This window comes from Colletotrichum graminicola, assembly GCF_000149035.1.
Source record: "Colletotrichum graminicola M1.001 genomic scaffold supercont1.19, whole genome shotgun sequence".
Lineage (NCBI taxonomy): Eukaryota > Fungi > Ascomycota > Sordariomycetes > Glomerellales > Glomerellaceae > Colletotrichum > Colletotrichum graminicola.
In genome coordinates, this window is record NW_007361023.1 from 308,901 (window position 1) to 326,125 (window position 17,225).

Below are 17,225 nucleotides of genomic sequence, written 5' to 3' on the forward strand. Positions count from 1 at the left end.
CCTGGTGGTGATCGTTACAACTTGTAAGGCTTTCGAGCGCACCATCAGCTTAGACTACGCCTCGATGGAATATGCCTGACGAGAAAAAGGCATAAAAAAGCATAGTCTTTCACGCTCCAAGGGGTCGGCTGGGTGTGAATGCGTCCCCGCCCGCCACGGGCATGACGCTAGTCTCTCATCAAATGCCCGTTACGGTAAGACCCTCGTCGTCGGAAACATGCTACACCCTTGCGCATCCCAGACAACTCGGCCAGTTGATATAATGTCCAACGCCGCAGACGGGGTGGTGGGTGTCCCGACTCGGCTGGCCCAGCGTGTGAGGGTCGTCGAACGGCCTTGCATGCTTTGACTGCGTTGCCCACCTTTGGACGAACGTTATATAGGCAGAGGAGAGAGTGAGGGAGGAGGGGGGATTATCCAAGATTCATCCCAGCGTTTCGTCCCTATGCGCCGCCTGTTGGGAGACTTTATGACGTCCTGACGTGACGCGCGATCAAAGGTTTCTCTGCTCTGTGCCCGTTGAGAGCATATTAAGGGCGAGGTAGGGCCCCCGGTAACATTCGAGGATCAGTAGCTTGAAGCTTCATCAATATCCTTCGGACTCCTGCAATCAACCCATCTATAACACCAGGCCCAAAAGCCCCAAGAAAAGACACCAAATACCATAACCTAGACGTTCGGATACTAATAGTACGTCAAAATGCTCGGCATCGGCGGCCGGATATCCGCGATTATCCCCATCATCGCTTCGGCTGTCGCCGTCGCGCTCTCCGTCGTCATGTTGGCAGCCGGGACACAAACAGGCAATGCGGGCGATAACTTTTGGCTATCGGTGAGTTTCAAGACCAAGACACACGGCCATCGCCCCTCTCCCTACCTCAAATGTGATCTCGACTGACGCGCGGGGGGAAACCTGTAGATGAACACGTCCAAAGTTGGCCAAGACATCATCAAGGTCCAGGCGGCGAACAACACCAACGGGGGGAATGGAGGCGGACTCATCCCTGGCGTTAACGACCCGACGGGAATCACCCAGGGGATCGGTAATGCCCTCGGGGGGCTGCTCGGGAACCTCACCAACTCCATCGGCGACGGCGTGCAGGATATCCAGGGTCAGCTCGTCGGAAACCTGACCCAGCTCCTCGGCGTCAAGGACAACTACCGCCTCTATCTGACCAAGATCTGCGAAGCCACCTATGCAGACGATAACAACCCCAAGAGCAAGGTCACCATCGACAACTGCGAGACCTACGACGACAAGAAGTCCGGTATGACTGGATTTCCTCCCCAAAGATAAGTTGTGGCACATATGCTGACCTAAGAAAAAAAAAAAAAAACAGGCCTGAGAAACATCACCGACTCTATCCCGTCGTCCTTTGTCGTCGGCACCGCCAACGTTTCCGTCCCGCTCGTCGCCGCTCTAGCCGGCACCTTGAGCCAAGTCGGCGGCCTGGGCAGCGGCGGCGCCAAGGCCATGACGGCCATCCTCGCCATCGGCACCACCTGCGTCGGAATCGTCCTTCTGTCGACGCTGCCCATCCTCCTCTTCGGCTTTGTCCGCGCCCTCGTCCTCGTGTCGCTCATCTTCTCGCTGCTCGCCTCCCTCGCCCTCCCGACGTTCGCCGTGATCACGACCGCGATCGTCTACGGCGGCAGGAGCATGCTGAACAAGACGATGGACGCGTTCGGCATCCAGATCCAGGCGGGCGGGCCCTTTATCGCCATGGCCTGGGTCGCGGCCGTGGCCTCGATGGCCGCCGCGGCGTACTGGTTCATGGTCTGGTTCGTCAGCTTCAGGCGCACGGCCTTCAGCAGGCGCAAGCGCACCGAGAACGAGGTCGGCAACTGGAGGGGCATCTTCCGTGAGGTCAAGGGAGACCTGAAGACGTGGGAGGGAGGCGAGAAATAAGGCGTCCGAGCGAACGTCAGCCCGCACGTCTGTTGTAATGGGAAAAACGATGGAACATATATTTTCACAATATGGTGAGGAACAGTACATATTGGGAAAAGTCTTGGAACAACCAAAGACAGGCTGGGCAATAGCGGAGCGGTCTCTAGGTAGCGTGTGCTTATTTTGACTTTTGGAAATCATGTTATGCCACCATCGGCACAAGGCCAAGCGCTATTTGTTTGTATAAAGGTACATTTTGTAATGTATTTTTGGTGTCGTATCCGAAAATATGTATACGAATCATTGCGATACCGGTTCGTCTCATCAGGCGTGAATCTTGAAAAGAAATGTCAAAAGCTCAACCTTGGTTGAGTCAACGCAAATGCCAGCGGTGATACTACCTTAACGTATCCAACCATACGCATCATGTTATGAATGTAGTGTAATATAACAAAGGCGAAGAGGGATATGGAGACCAAGAATTCAATTTGTTATAAGTTAGGCAATTTCTATTACTTTTTGACTCTTAAAAAGAAGTTCTTATATACCCCAACAGTTGGATGTCACCATTCGACACTCGATAGACCCAAAATCCCATTTCTTATGTTTGATCACCGACATGCACACCTGAACGCATTCATAACCTCCACGCCACCTCTGACGTTGGCGACACCGCCCGATCAGTAGGGGGAGCGGATATGCACCCGCATGTTGCCGTTGCCCCAGGCATTGTTCTGCCCATAGACGAGACCGTCACGGGTGCAGGCATCCATAATGGCACCGGCCGAGCGGGCAACGTTGCCGCAGGGGCTGGAGGTGTCCCTTGGAGGGTTGCCGCCGGTTGCCACGCCGGTGATCTGGGCCTGGCCGCGTCGGCAGAAGGATGTGGCGCTGACGACGGCCCTGCACGCCACATTGGCGCGCTGGGCGATGAAGTCGATGCACCAGACGGCGTCGGCGACCTTCAGGATGAACGTCAGTGGGTGGGACTTCCCATGGTACATGTTTTACACGAGGGGGGGGGCAAGAGGACTAGGAGGGCTTACCGAGGCGGCATGCGCAGGGTCGTTGAAGGTGCAGCTGACATCGGCCTGGCGCTTCTCAAGTCCATCTAAGAACGGAGAGGTTAGCCTTTACATCCGGATCTGGAGAATATGGTTTCTAGAAAGAGGGACGTGCTACGAACCGGTTGAGGTCTGGTTGAAGGCGAGGGCAATAGCCTCCTCGGGCGAAGGATGCTGGCCGTTGGGGTTGGTGATGATGTCGTCTGCCCACTTCTCGAAGGAAAAGGGAACAGCCCCCGCCTCTCTGACTTCAACGTTATCCGCGACGGCAGCCGGGGCAGCAGCGACGAGGGGAATGAGGGCCAAGAGACCAGCGGTGCGGATGAAGTTGACCATCTTGAAGGCTGTGGTGTAGTAAGACTGAGGCGAGAGAGAGAGAGAGAGGGAGAGACAAAGATGACGGGGAGATGAAGTGCCGACCTGAAGAGGATAGAGACAGGTCTGGCATCTGCGAAGAGAGATACTTTATATAGTTTTCGACATTCTCTTTGATGTCCTTGGAGGACTACTTACGCGCATGGCACAAGCGGACCTCTGGATCTTCTCTACCCGCAACAGTCTCCCCCCTATACGACCATTAGGTTCCCGCCGCAGGCATCCTTACATGTATTGCCAGGAGGCGAATCCTCAAAATGGAACTGAGGCGATTTAGCGGACCCTATCCAAGGGTGTAACCGTGCGGTTCGTGACGACGGGCGAGGGCCGAGATGCCCGTGGTGGAGACTTCATATCCACTCCGGCTCAGTAGCATAGTGTAGAGCTGAGAAGGATTTTGTCCCGCGTCGCCTTCAGCTATTTTCGAAGCGCCAGCTCTGCAACCCACCTTTGTGGCCCTCAGTCCCGGAGACACACCGGCTTGGCTCTATGTGAGAACTGCGGTCTAGACATGGTCGGCAACAAGCGAAGCTTGGCAACTCCTCTGAGAGTGAGTCTAGCCATGACACGAGCAAGACGACCGGCCTAATCGAGGGTAGAAAATGGAGATCGCGCAGCTCGGCTAGGGGAACACGCACCAGGCAGCCATATAAAAGGCTTCTCCGCAAACACATGATAGGCTCGCTCGCAATGGAGATCGGTCCAAGGAATCAAGTTATATGGAGCCCTAAGGCGATACCCGACATTGCAGCATTGGCTAGCGCTGATGGGAGCATCGGCCAAGGTGTAGGATAGCTAACCGACTCGAGGTTCGCTTTTACAGCTCCTGAAGGAATCAGCTTCAGCATAGGATTTGGTAGCGAAGAAGGACACAAGAGAGTAGTAAAGTAGCTACGGATCCATCATGATCCTTCGCTACCATATCATGTAAGCCTAGACTCAAGTGCTTTGAGCTTCCTAAAGCAGCTAGTTCGGAAATATCGGCAACTCATTTTCCCATTCACCGTAATTGGAGTTCAAAATGGAGAAGCCAACGCGTGTGTGGGCTTTCTCTTTAACTGGCGTCTTTTTTTCTCTTCTTTTTTCTTTTCTTATTTCCAATATCTTCAGTGACACAAGAAGGAGTACAGCCTGGAAGAAACCAAATCAGACCATCTTGATATACAAATCTTTCCATACATGGCTGTTAGTGCAGGGCTGATAGAAGCAATGTTCCGTCTTCCCAGGTAATATTCACCTGCGTTTGATGAGTACCCTCACAGGGCCAAAGTGGCGTCGTGACATAGCAAACAAGTGTTTATTTCTTCTTCGTAACTACGCAGCATAGATCTGTCGACGAGCAAAACAACTATACCATGAATCACTAAGCAACATCGCCCCTCTGACCAACAGCGAACATGACAATTCTCTATAACCCAAACACAGGCATCAAAACATGCCGCCGGACGTCTCCGCCCCAAAGAGGTCCACCCACCGCATCGCAGGCCTCGGCGCAGAACACTCCGTCCCGTTGACACAGACGCCGAACCCGCAGCAGTTGTCGACCAGGCACACTGCGCCCCCGCCGCACGGCGAAGTCTCGTTGCACCGCGAGTACGCGCCGCACCCGCCCGACCGGAAGGCGATCCCCCTTCCCTCGAGCGTCGTGCCGCAGAGGCAGTCGGGCGTCTCGGTCGACGCCTCGAGGGGGTAGTGCGGCCCCTCGTCGTCCGTCACCACGCACTTGCGCGGGTTCGGGCAGCACGCGAGGGCCGTGGGGTCCGTCACGTTGCGCTCGTACTCGGGCGCCGGCGAGGGCACGGTGGAGATGTTCGCCAGCGGGACCGGGGTCGCGGGCGCGCCCGCCGTGAAGGTCAGGTTCAGCGTCTCCGAGGAGATGAGGGAGCGGCAGACGTCTGTCCGGACGGCCGCGGCGCCGTATCCCGCGACCATCCCCTCCAGGCCCGAGCTGCCGCCGCCGTTCGAGGTGGAGTTCCCGAAGGTCGCGACCGAGAAGTCGTACACCCTCATGAAGCTGTCAATGACCGAGAGGATGCCCCGGCCCCGATCGGTGCCGAGGTTGAGTCCGGCGTCGAGGAACGGCTGGAGGAGAGCGTCGACGTTGACCACGCCGCCGAGTTCCCGGGATAAGAGACTCCATACGGACGTGAACGGTGGGCACGTCCCGGCTAAGGAGCCCCGAGTGAGTTGGTCCAGCGTCTGCTGGACAGCGGTCTCGCATTCCGTCGTGCTGCTCTCGCCGCCGGGGAACGCGCACCTTGCGACAAAGGTCCCCGTCGTCTCGGGGAGAACAACGCATTCCGTGCCGCCGAGAGAGACGGAGACGGGAAGGTCGGCGCGCGCGGGTTCGCCGCATTGATCCGTGAGGCGAAGAGTCACGTTAAACGCCTGTTCCTGTCTCCTATCCAGTGTGCCCCTGAAGACTGGAGGAGGACTAGACGTGCGTGTGCTGTTGACGGGGACATCGCTTGTCCCGCCGCAGCTCGTGTTGGTCAACGCGCTCAGCTGCTCGGAAAAGCCTGATATGAAGACGTCAATCTTGGGAGAGCAGTTCGGCGAGGTGAAGTGCAGCCCCTCGCTGTCGACGGAGAGCACATTGCCCGCCCCGTCAATGATGGCAACCTTTGATGGATCCGAGACGTCGACAAGGATCGGATCGGTGTTGTTGTTCCTCAGTCGGAGGTACTTGACCGAGTTGGTGGCAGCGTCCAGATAGAATGCGTCCATGTACGGCGGCTCGCGACCTGTGTTGTTGAGAACGGACTCGTGGAGCGCGGCGATCGGAGTGGGCTCTGTGTAGCATGTGCTTCCGTTCTGAGCTGCAATGACGGAGATCCCGGTGAAGGCCGAATCGTAGCTAGTGGTCGCTGTTGCTGAGCTCCTCGTTGTTGCAGAGGAAGACAAAGAAGCAGTTGACGCCGTGCTCTCGGTTGTCGTTGGGATGCTCCCGTTGAGTGTGCTTATCAATGTGGCGCCTCCGGACAGAGTCAAGGTAGAGACGCGGCCGCTAATGGTAGAAACCACTTCTGCTGCACTCCCTGTACTCGTCAAAGGCTGCGGCAGCGTTCCGAAGACGGTTGAGCCGCCGATGACGGTCCAGGTCGAGGCGGTTCCATCGACGACGCTCGTGATCACTGTGGGGGTAGCAGAAACTGTCCGAGTTCCTCCCGCTGTGTTGTTTGCAGATCCAAGAATGGTTGAGCCGCCGATGACAGTCCAGGTCGAGGCGGCTCCATCGACGACGCTCGTGATGACTGTGGGAGTAGCAGAAGCTGTCTGAGTTCCTCCCGCTGTGTTGTTTGCAGATCCAAAGATAGTTGAGCCTCCGATGATAGTCCACGTCGAAGCGGCACCTCCAACAACGCTGGTTATGACCGTAGCCTGGCCGGTTTCCGTTGGCCTGCCAGAGACTGTCGAGCCCCCGATCACCGTCCACGACGATGCAACACCGTCAATGATGCTGGTGACGATGGAAGCACCGGGAGGTAACGCCGGGGTTGCTGAAATCGACGTATCGAGTGACCCAGTGACAGTAGATCCTCCGATGACGGTCCAGGTAGACCCGACGCCGCCAACGACGCTGGTGATGACCGACACGGCGCCGCTCTGGGTCGGAGTCGACGTCGTCCCGTCGGGAACTCCGGAGACGGTCGAACCCCCAATCACAGTCCATGAAGAAACAGCTCCGTTGATTACGCTCGTGACGACAGAGACCGGGGCGGAAGCAGACGTGGCCAAAGACGAGGGTCTAGAAAGAGTCGAGCCTTCAACAAGAGTCAAGATTGATGTGACGCCGCCGATGACGCTCGTGATGACACTGAATGCGCCACTGGCAGTTTCGGATGAGACGGGAGCTGTGACTGTGGCCGGGGGGCTCGACGAGTCGACCAGGGTCGAGCCTCCAATGACGGTCCATGTCGAGGCGATGCCACCTACGATGCTAGTGATTACGCCAACAGATCTGCTCTCTGTCTCAGAAAGAGTTGGAGGAGTCGAGACGGTCGTGTTCCCCGTAGAAGAGGCACTCGCTGTGACTCCTCCGACCACTGTCTGCGTTACGCTTACGCCTCCAATGATTGTAGTAATGACGCTTACCACGCCGCTGGCCGTCCCGGAGGGAACCGCAGAAGGGGTCGAAGTCGCCATTGATCCATTCAGCGACGGCGCAAGAGTAGGGTTTCCAGTCACCGTCCAAGTTGTACCCACCCCTCCGATGATACTCGTAATGATAGTCAAGGCACCACTGGCGGCTTCGGAGGGAGTTGCCCAAGGAGTTTCAAAACTCGTCGTTTCGCTCGGGCGAGAAGTGGCATTTGTCCCTCCCGTGACTGTCCAGGTCGTTGCAACGCCTCCGATGACGCTCGTGATGACGGTGAAACCGCCTGTGACTATCTGCGAGGGGGCTTCGGATGGAGTGGACGTCCCCAGGCTCCAAGTGCCGGTGACTGTCGACCCCCCAATCACCGTCCACGTTGACCCGACGCCGCCAACGAGACTGGTAATCACACTGAAAATCCCCGAAGCAGTCTCGGAGGGTGCGAGAGACCGAGGCGTCGAGGTACTGTTGGGAAACGGCTGGATCCCACTCGTGGTTCCCACGGTGATTGTCCACGTCGAACCGCCCCCGTCGCTCATGATCGTAGTCACCGCAGGTGGAATCTGCGCCAAAGACGAAGTCGTAGATCCATCAACGGAGCTTGCGGATGAGCTGGGAGTCAACGACAGACTCTGGGTGGACGCAGCCCCGGCGCTCGTGTTGGCCAGGCTGCTGATCGTGGGGATGATCAGCGTCTCAGACGACGTGGGGAGCGGAGCGTCAGAGATGGTGGTCGTAGTCCCGTTCAAAACCAGTGTAGTCGGCCTAGCCACAGATCCGGATGAGGTGGTGCTGGTGCTGGGCGGCGGCGCAGGACGACCTCCGCTGTCCCCATCACTCGGAAACGAGAAGCTCGATGTGGAGGTGCTACCGCTGCTAGATGCAGCAGAGCTATAGACCAAGATGGTGCTGACCACGGTCTCGGTAACCTGCACCGTCTTGGTAGCCTCGCCCCATCCACAAGTCGAGGCCGTGGTTGTCGACTGGCCGGCGTCGGGGAAAGAGTAGGTGTATCCGCCGTCAAAGACTGCGCTGGACGTGGTAGACGAGGCGAGAGTGTCCGAGGCCGCAGTTGACGAAGACGCGGCCATGGTAGTGGTGGAAAAGTCGCCAGACACTGAAGTGTCAACGGCCAGACTTGTAGTCGCGGACAGCGAGTGACACGGCGCTGCTGCTGATGTTCCGTTAAGGCCGAGAAGACAAGAACACTACGCCTCGTCAGCACGTCCCCCCCCCCCCCCCCCCCATCCCTGGAAGTTATCTTCATGGACCGGCGGCGGCTACTTACAGCAGACGAGAGAGGCTCGGGAGCATACGTCGCCGGCACGCCGACGGGGGGACCCGAGAACGTCGCGCCTGTGGAAGCATTCAGGAACGAGGAGCAGTACGCCGTCCCGTTGTGGCGCTCCATAGCCCGGAGGAGATTGTCGGCATGACACCCCTCTGCCGCAGCCATCACCGCGGCGCCCACGAGGACGAGGAGAGATGGGAGGCACATCGTGACAAAGCTCAGCTGCGAGAAAAGACTGAACAAGGGGAAAAGGAGGTGAGGGGGGGGGGGAAGAAAAGGAAAAAAGAAAGAACGTGAGAATGGTTATAGCGAGCGTAAAGGGCGGAATAGGATCAGCTTCGTCGACCGTGGGTCTCTCGGTGAGGGAGTTCCATCGTCCCTCAACCTCCCCTCCCCCCCCTTCGACCAACGCATTTATACAAAGAAACAAACAGCCAAGGACGATTGCACACCGGGTATCTCGCACTCAAGCAGTGTTCCCAATGCCGACACTCCGAGAAGGAACCACAGTCCCGAGACATCTGACAAAAGTCGTGACACGCTCCCCCAGTCCCTCATCCATGGTATTGGCGGTGACCCCTCCCCCTCCCACCCGGCGATGCCCTCGGTGTAGATAATGACTCCAGAAAGAGAGAACGACGTGTGGAGATTGGCACCTTATTTCGGCGCCCCCGTGAACCCATATAGTCTGTATCACGTCCTCGAATGAGTCCCCAGGGGGGACACACGGTTCGACGTCGCACGCTCAGCTCGCCATGCGCGCACCCGAGACCAGCAGCAGGCCGTGGATCGCAGAGATCATGCAGGTTATCAGGATTGACAGCGCTCAGCTGCAGACGGCATAGGGAACCCCCCCCCCTCTAGTTCGGTTTTGATACCCATGTCCAAGAACTCCGTTGTCCTCCATCGCGGCTGTATCAGCCAACGCCACCTCGTGAGAAGACTCGTTTACCCCCTTCCAACATGACACGATCCGTCCAGACAACAATGATTGACTCACCTGGAGGGTCCCCCCAAAAAGACCTGTAACCCTTCACCTCGTCAAACGGGACACACACCAGGGGTAAAAAGGTACCAAGACCACACAACATCCAGAACTCCGAGAACAGACCCTGGAAGCGAGGTTGAACAAGAATCAGGAGGGGGTATGATGGATCAAGAAAAGGGGCCACCACGGGGTCGGAGGAACGTCTTCGCTCGACAATCGACATGGACCCTTTGCTTCAAGATGGAAAAGCCAAGAAACCTCCAGTTTTCATCATTACATCTACCCAGCGCCCCTCGTACAGTCATTATACCCATGACACACATTGAACCGACCCAGCTCCAATGAGGGTACAAATGTACCAGATAACGTCGACCGGAAAAGACGCACGTTGAAAACAAAAAAAAATAGAAATCCATCATTCGTTACACTTTCTCATCCGTCCGACGGCCCATCTCACCGCGCCATCGTTGTCTGCTGCGTGGCCGTCTGGGTCTGGCCTTGCTGTCCTCCCCTCCTCACAATGTAATCCTGGTTCTCGATCGTCACACTCTTCGTCATGTGATTCACCTTGTAAACACCCACAAGCCGGGCGGCCAGCTCGAACATGTTGTTTCGGAGTGAGATGACAATGAATTGGGCGTTCTTCGTGCGCTCCTTGATGTAGTTGGCGACGATTGAAACCTAAAAAGGTGGAATTAGCATGGGTGAACAAACGATGATAAGGGCCGAGATGGGGATGGATGGATGGATGGATGACTTACGTTTCTGAAATCCAAGGCAGCGTCAATCTCGTCCATGACGTACAGAGGCGTCGGCTTGTAGTGATGCAGGGCAAAGACAAGCGCCAAACTGCTGAGCGTCTTCTCGCCACCCGACAAGTTGCTAATGTTCTTCCATGATTTCTTGGGAGGCATGACGCTGAACAGAATACCCTCGCTGAAGGGGTCGAGGGAATCGACCAGCTCGAGTTCGGCGTTACCACCCATGGTGATCATTTGATACATCTCCTTGAGGCGCAGGGAGATGGTGCTGAAGCCCTCCATGAACCCTTCGAGGCGCAGACGCCGGAGCTCGTCACATCGCTTCTTGGCAGCGTCGCGCTGGTCGACGGCGCTCTGGAGGTCGGACGAGCGGGCGGCGTGCTCCTCGACACGGCGGCGGTACTCTGCGAGCACACCAAGGTCAACGTTGACGTTCTGCGTCTTCTCCTCCAACGCCGCGATCTCCCCCTTGAGCTTCTCCTTGCTCATGTCGGCAAGCTCGTCAGGGGTGTACACAGGCAGCTCCTGGGGCTGGCTGGAAGGTCGCTCAGGCTGTTCGGGCTCTTCGTCGTCCTCTTCCACTTCAGATTGCCGCGAGTCATCGCCGTCGACTGCATCTTGAGTCACGGTCCGATCACCATCACCCTCGCTCTCGTCGCCTTCCTCTCCCCGCACAGGTGCTGGTGCAGGGGCACGAGGTTTGGGAGCGGAGCTCGAGGTGCCCGTCAGGTCATCCACGTTCTGGAGCGTCAGCTTGGACAGCTTGTCGTTCCAGTACATGAGCCTCTTCTGGTTCTCGGCCAGAGTCTTCTGGTTTTCTTCGAGCTTGTTGCGCATCTCAATCTCGATTGCACGGGTGGCGTTCAGCTCGGTCGTCTTCTCGTCGAGTTCGGCTTTGAGGGATGACAGCTCCCGCTTCTTGTCCGCCAAGCCCTCCTCGGCCTCCTCAACCTGGCTCTGCAGTGACTCGGCCCTCTCGCCCTGGTTCTCGATCTCGTGATCGAGCTTCTCGAGATCGCGGATCGCCGCCTCGATCTCCTTGGTTGCCTTGGCGTGATCTCTCTCGAGCTTCGTCTTTTGCTTCTCGGCCTTGACCTTGCGAACCTCGGCGTTGGACGTCTCCTCGTTCTGAGAAACGATCTCCTCCTTCAGGGAGTCGACGTTGGCCCTCTGCAGGCGGAGCTTCTCACCACCGACCTCCATGATCTTGTCTTGGAGGGCCTTGATTTCTTCTTCGACACCAGACGTCTCGTCGTGGAGCTTCTCGACCTCCTTTTCGAGCTTGGCAATTTCCTTGCGGAGAGCGGCGATGCGTTTGTCGTCCGAGGCCGAAGGCTGGTGCTCCTTGCTCAATTCCTTGATGCGACGGTGAGCGTCGGCGAGATTCCGGGCGGCACTGTCGATTTCCAGAGTGATCTTCTGCATCTTGGTGTCGAGCATGGGGATCTGCTCGTTGAGCTCACGAAGTCTCGTCTCGAGCTGGCGCTGCTGTTCCTGAAAGTCGTTGTATTTCTCTTCCAAGACGTCACGGTCCTCCTCGAGCTTGGCGACTTGCTCCTTGGAGGTCTCGGCGACGAGCTTCGATGACATCAGGCCTCTCTTGACGGTCGAACCACCACCAGACATGGTACCAGACTTGTCGATGAGCTCGCCGGCCAGGGTAACAACACGCCATCTCTTGGCGCCGTATGCGATTCTGTTGGCTTGAGCAAGGTCGTTGGCCACCAGAGTGTCTTGGAGAGCGTGGTAAAAGGCAGGCCGGAACTTTTCCTCTTTGGGGTTGACGAGGTCGAACAGACGAGGGGCGTTCTCTGGGGTCTGGATCGGTTTCATGTCTCGCACCCTGAGCTTGTCCAGACACATAAAGTTGCCGCGGCCAAGGTTGGTCTTGCGGAGGTGCTCGATGCACTGCTGACCAGCCTCGACAGTGTCGGTGACAAAGTTGTCGAGGGCTCCGCATGCCGTCGAGATGGCCACGTCGTACTTCTGATCGATGGCGCCAAGGTTACCAAGTCTGCCGTGAAACCCGTCGATACGGCCAGACTCGCGCATGCGCATCAAAGCCGTGAGCACGTTGCCCTGCGTCTGCGTCTTAGACAGACTAGAACGAGCCTCGTCGGCCTTCTGCCGGGCGTTGGACACCTTTGAGCGAATCTTGGGCTCGTGGGCGTTGAAGCGAGCCAGTTCCTGTTCGACCTCCTTTGCCTCCTCCTCCAGTGCCGCCTTCTCGGCTTGGCACTGCTTGAGTTCCTTGGCCTTGGCGGTTCTGGCGTCTTCGATGGCGGCTATCTTGGCCTCCGTCTCCGAGATGGCTACCGAGCCAGCGTTGGCCTTCTCTTCGAGGATGTTCATCTCGCTTTGGGCGACAGCAATGGCGGACTGCTTCTGGTTGATCTTCTCCTTCCAAGGCTCCAGAGACTTTTGCTTGGCTGCAATCTGGTCGGAAAACTTCTGTGTCTTGCCCTTGAGGCTGTCACGAATGGCCGCAAGCTCGACCTCCTCTTCCTGCACCCTGACTTCGAGCGAAGCAATCTCTTTGGCACGGTCCTCGATCTCCTGAGTGCATTGGGTGATGGTCTCCTCAGCTTCCACCGCAGACTTCTCGGCGTTGGCGATAGTCTTCTCCAGCTTCCTCTGCTTGTCGTTGAGGAACTTTTTCTTCTCGTCGAATTTGACACGCTCTTGCTCGAACTTGGCCATCTCCTTAACCAGGGCCTCAGTCTCCTTTGCCTGCACCTCGAACTCTTTGTTGCCGCGAGAGTATGCTTTTTGCAGCTCCTTGATGACCTTTTCGCTGCCGTGGTGTTTTTCCAGCTCGTCATCCAATTGGGCCTGCATTTGGCTAATGGCCTCTCCGGTGACGGCAAGGTTGTCGTTGCACTCTCCAATGTACAGCTGGTAGAGGGCGGACTTCTTGATCGTGAGCTCGTTCTCGTCGCGGATGTATGCTAGCGCCTTGTTCTTCTTGTCTTCGAGACTGTTCTTCTCCTTCTCGACATGCTGAACACGGCCGCTCTTTTCCATACAGATTTCGTTGAGGGTCTCGACCTCGGCGGCGGATTCCTCAATCGGTGCCTTGTACTTGGACGTGCCGATGATGTCTTCGAGATATTCGAGAAGGCCGTCGTCGTGCTCGTTGGCAGCCTTGGGTTTCATCTGGGCGATGGACTCGACCTCACCCTGCAGGATGAGAAAACGCTTGTGGTCGAGGTCAATGCCGCGGTCGCGGAGGAGGGTGGTGACGCTGGTGAAGTTGGAGGTCTTGCCGTTGATGTAGTAGGAGCTGGAATTGTTCTTAAAGGCCTTGCGAGAAATGATGAGGTCGGAATCGGGAATCACTTCGTGACCACCACCGGGCTGCGCCTTGGTCAGTTGCTGTTTTTAAAAATATAAGGAAAAGGGTCGCGGGTGAACAAACCTGGTCCATGACCTCTCGGAAATGCACAGCAACCTCGCAGTAGTCAAGGTTGGGATGCTGGGCCGAGTTGTGGATCAGAGCAGAGAGCTTGCCCTGACGCATCTTGCTAGCACGGAAACCAAAGACGAAGAGTAGGGAGTCGATGACGTTGGACTTCCCGGAGCCGTTGGGGCCGACAACAGAGGAGAAGGAACCGTGAAAGGGGCCGACCTCCTGCCTCCCAGCGTAACTCTTGAAGTTGGTAAGGATCAAGTAGGAGATGACAAGGCGGGGCTTGGGGGTCGTGTCCTCGACGACAGGAACCGCAAGGTTGCGCGACTTCAGCACGATGTCCATGGGCTTCTCCAAGACGGTGTCCATGGCGCGGACAGGCTTAAACGGGGTTTGCGTATCATCCGGGGTAGATGTTTGCTCGTTAACACTAGCAGCTGTGATATCGGCCAGAGGCTCTGCCTGGCGCCGGGAAGGCTCGGGCGTGGCGGAGGGCTTTTTCTTTGAAATGGCCGAGGGGGATGCTGATTTTGTGGACGCGCGAGAGGCGACACTCTTCCTGGGGCTCCTTGGTGAAGACTGAGGCTCAGTTTTGGTGACAGTCTGGTCGGGATCGAAAACCTCGGTGGGCTCTATCGACGGAGCAACGTCAAGCGTCGTGGGTGCCTCGAGAGTCGAGGGCTCCTCAACTGCCGAAGGCTCCTCCGAAGGCTCCTCCGTTACTGCATCTTGCTCTGCAATGGAAGGCTCATGTACTGTGGATGGCTCCTCGAGGACAGTCGAGGCCTCGAGCGTCGAAGGGGCTTCTGAAGGCGCGGGCTCAGCGTTCCTTTTCGGCCTGCCGCGACGGCGCGGTGCTGTCGTCGTAGTGGGCGCGGCCGGGGCGGCAGCGGCGGGTGCAGCGCTTTTGGTCTTGCGTGCTCGTGTTGGTCGGCGCACTGGGCTCTTTGAGGGCTCCGGGGCGAATTCCTCCTCACTCGACTCCCTCTTGGTAACGTTGGCGATCTCGTCATCGTCATCTGACGAGTCGACGATGGCCTGGCGGCGCGTGGCGCGGCGCGGGCGAGTGGACATTATGCTGGTGTGTAGGTAGGTAGGTAGGTTTGATGGTGGTTAGTCGTGAGAAACGGTCGGGATAGGGGCGCAAAGGACGTAGAAGGCGAGGGTATCTCAATCAGGAAGTGACAAGAAAACCGAGCGCGGGCGAAAAAGAAGGAAAAGAAGCAAGCACAACGATGTCGCGCGTAGCAAACCGGTCTTTTTTTCTCCTTGGTGGTGTTCGGGATGCGAAAGGGAAAATGCAATTGTCTTGTTTGCTTCCCCCACTTTGATTTGTTTGAATTGGTCACCGATTAGGCCGATTGTAAACAAACAAGCCCCACACCACCCGGCCCCACACGTTACACGCCACACGTCACGCGCCACTCTCTTTGCGGAGCCACGCTAACACTCTCGCGACTGTGGCTGGTGTCCAATGAATTGACGTGTTTGCTGTGGCTGGAGCTCCCCGGCCGCGGGCAGGACGAGAGCAATCAATCGGCCGGCCAGTCGCATTTCATGTCGCCAAATAAAATAAAATAAAAACATCTAAATATCGGCCCAGCCCAGACCAGACCAGCCCAGCTCTGAGCTTACTTGTCCAACCTTGTCTTTTCTCGCCTGCCGAGGAAACCGTCCATCACACGCATTACAATGTTTGACTACACCAACTTTGACCACGTCTTTGGGTCGCTACAATTCCCTTACGATCGCAAGGCCATCCAAGGGATCGACACGTTCCGTAAGAGTCTCGATGGCGCCCTGTTCATTGACCGGGTCCTAAAGGCCCTGGGTCTCACCAAAGGTACGATGTTTCTCCTCCTCCTCCTCCTCCTCCTCCTCTCCCAAACAGTAGCAAGGAATCGACTGACGCGTTATAATAGCCAAGACTTACCCCCCAAAGACGGAGAACGCCCTGCGCACCCTACACCAGCAACTCTGCGAAGCCGCCATATCGATGCACCACCGGCTATCGATCTTCTACTATATCCTGCTCGATTTTGACACCAGCCAGACTAGGCCGCAGGCGTCGTCCAAGTTTGCTGTGACTTCGGGCGTCCCGAAGAACTACCAGATCTTCATGAAGGGCTTGTGGCTAATGGACCATCTGCAATTCGAGGTGCGCCCCGCCCCGCCCTGGCTCCGGCTCCCACGGTATTGCGCTCTGCTAACATGTTTCCGTGACAGAAAGCACTCGAGTACATTGCGCACCCCTCGCTTACAACCGACTTCGCCGACGAGATCATGACTGCCCTCGTGCGGCACGCGGCCGAGGGGGACTACACCTTGCCCCTGTCCTATTTCCACACGGTACAGCCTATCCTGAAGACGTCTGCGGCACTGGAGCTGCTGTTCGACGCCATGTCGCGCACAAGCGTCACCGAGGCACTGTATTTCTCCAGGACACACGCCGAGGCGGTGAGAGCACAGCTCTTCCGCCAACTGGTCGCGATAGTGATCGGTGCCCCTGCAAGTGAGGAGACGGCTGCGCGTGCCACTGAACTTGTGGGCCTACCTTTGGATGCGACGGAGGAGACTTGGTTCGAGGAGTATCTGTCGCAGGAAGAAGGCAAGAAGCTGAGGAGGGCACGGGATACGTTGCTCATGCGCAAGCTCGTCACGGGACGATTGAGCGAGGCCGTCAAGGATAAGAATCTGGGAGGCAGATGGGGAGTTGTCTTGGAAGGCATCAAGAGCGGATTAGGTGGCCGGGCAGAGTAACGGCATGTCGGCTGGGAATGGTCCTTGGGTCATGGCTGATGACGGGATCAACGACTGAGTATGGCATAGCGTTGGCGTTGGTGGTTCTTATTTCTGTTCAGATTCATGGGGCAAGCAAGAAGCTTAATTGTCTCACATCAACATGTGGTGCTTAATGATCAACGAAGAAGACAAGCTTGCAACATCGGGCCTCTCATATCTGGCCTGACGCCTGGTGCTTCATCCAGGCCGAGCATCCATGTATCCTCGCAGGTGAGGATCCCGATGAGCAATGTACATAGCACGTAGGTAGTACGGATACACTATGTACAATTACTACGGGACTACGTAATTGGAAAAGTCAGGTGACCCAGTTACACCGAGACTAGACCGAGGAAACATGCGGATGACTAAGCGTCCATCGAGTCACACTCGTACACTACCTCTGGGCCGCTCCAGGCCCCACGGTCTTACCGGAGCCAATAATACCTCCAGGCCTTACACCACCCAAAACTGCTACACCGTCTCGTTCTCGTGCGCATCGCTCATCTCACTCGACTCACCCGGCCGGATACTCGCGGTGATGATGCTTCATTCGCGCAACGCTTGTC

The 17,225-nt window shown here is 57.0% G+C and overlaps 5 protein-coding genes across 5 annotated transcripts; 2 read left to right on the top strand and 3 right to left on the bottom strand.

Moving 5' to 3' along the window:
* Positions 1-700: 700 nt before the first annotated feature.
* On the top strand, positions 701-1,909 carry GLRG_05569 (uncharacterized protein; the record flags this gene model as incomplete). The annotated part of the gene is made up of 3 exons (XM_008096254.1): positions 701-832; positions 920-1,268; positions 1,341-1,909. 3 exons carry the CDS (start codon positions 701-703, stop codon positions 1,907-1,909), a joined length of 1,050 nt encoding a protein of 349 aa, XP_008094445.1.
* Positions 1,910-2,571: 662 nt separating this feature from the next.
* GLRG_05570 (uncharacterized protein) lies at positions 2,572-3,291 on the bottom strand (the record flags this gene model as incomplete). Its single annotated transcript, XM_008096255.1, has 3 exons — positions 2,572-2,853; positions 2,938-3,002; positions 3,078-3,291. The coding sequence occupies 3 exons, from the start codon at positions 3,289-3,291 to the stop codon at positions 2,572-2,574; spliced, it is 561 nt and encodes a 186-aa protein (XP_008094446.1).
* A 1,467-nt stretch (positions 3,292-4,758) lies between these two features.
* On the bottom strand, positions 4,759-8,517 carry GLRG_05571 (uncharacterized protein; the record flags this gene model as incomplete). Its single annotated transcript, XM_008096256.1, has 1 exon — positions 4,759-8,517. One exon carries the CDS (start codon positions 8,515-8,517, stop codon positions 4,759-4,761), a length of 3,759 nt encoding a protein of 1,252 aa, XP_008094447.1.
* A 1,641-nt stretch (positions 8,518-10,158) lies between these two features.
* Positions 10,159-14,949, bottom strand: GLRG_05572 (RecF/RecN/SMC N terminal domain-containing protein; the record flags this gene model as incomplete). The annotated part of the gene is made up of 3 exons (XM_008096257.1): positions 10,159-10,386; positions 10,467-13,823; positions 13,885-14,949. The coding sequence occupies 3 exons, from the start codon at positions 14,947-14,949 to the stop codon at positions 10,159-10,161; spliced, it is 4,650 nt and encodes a 1,549-aa protein (XP_008094448.1).
* Positions 14,950-15,567: 618 nt separating this feature from the next.
* Positions 15,568-16,635, top strand: GLRG_05573 (uncharacterized protein; the record flags this gene model as incomplete). Its single annotated transcript, XM_008096258.1, has 3 exons — positions 15,568-15,718; positions 15,798-16,033; positions 16,102-16,635. The coding sequence occupies 3 exons, from the start codon at positions 15,568-15,570 to the stop codon at positions 16,633-16,635; spliced, it is 921 nt and encodes a 306-aa protein (XP_008094449.1).
* Positions 16,636-17,225: the final 590 nt, after the last annotated feature.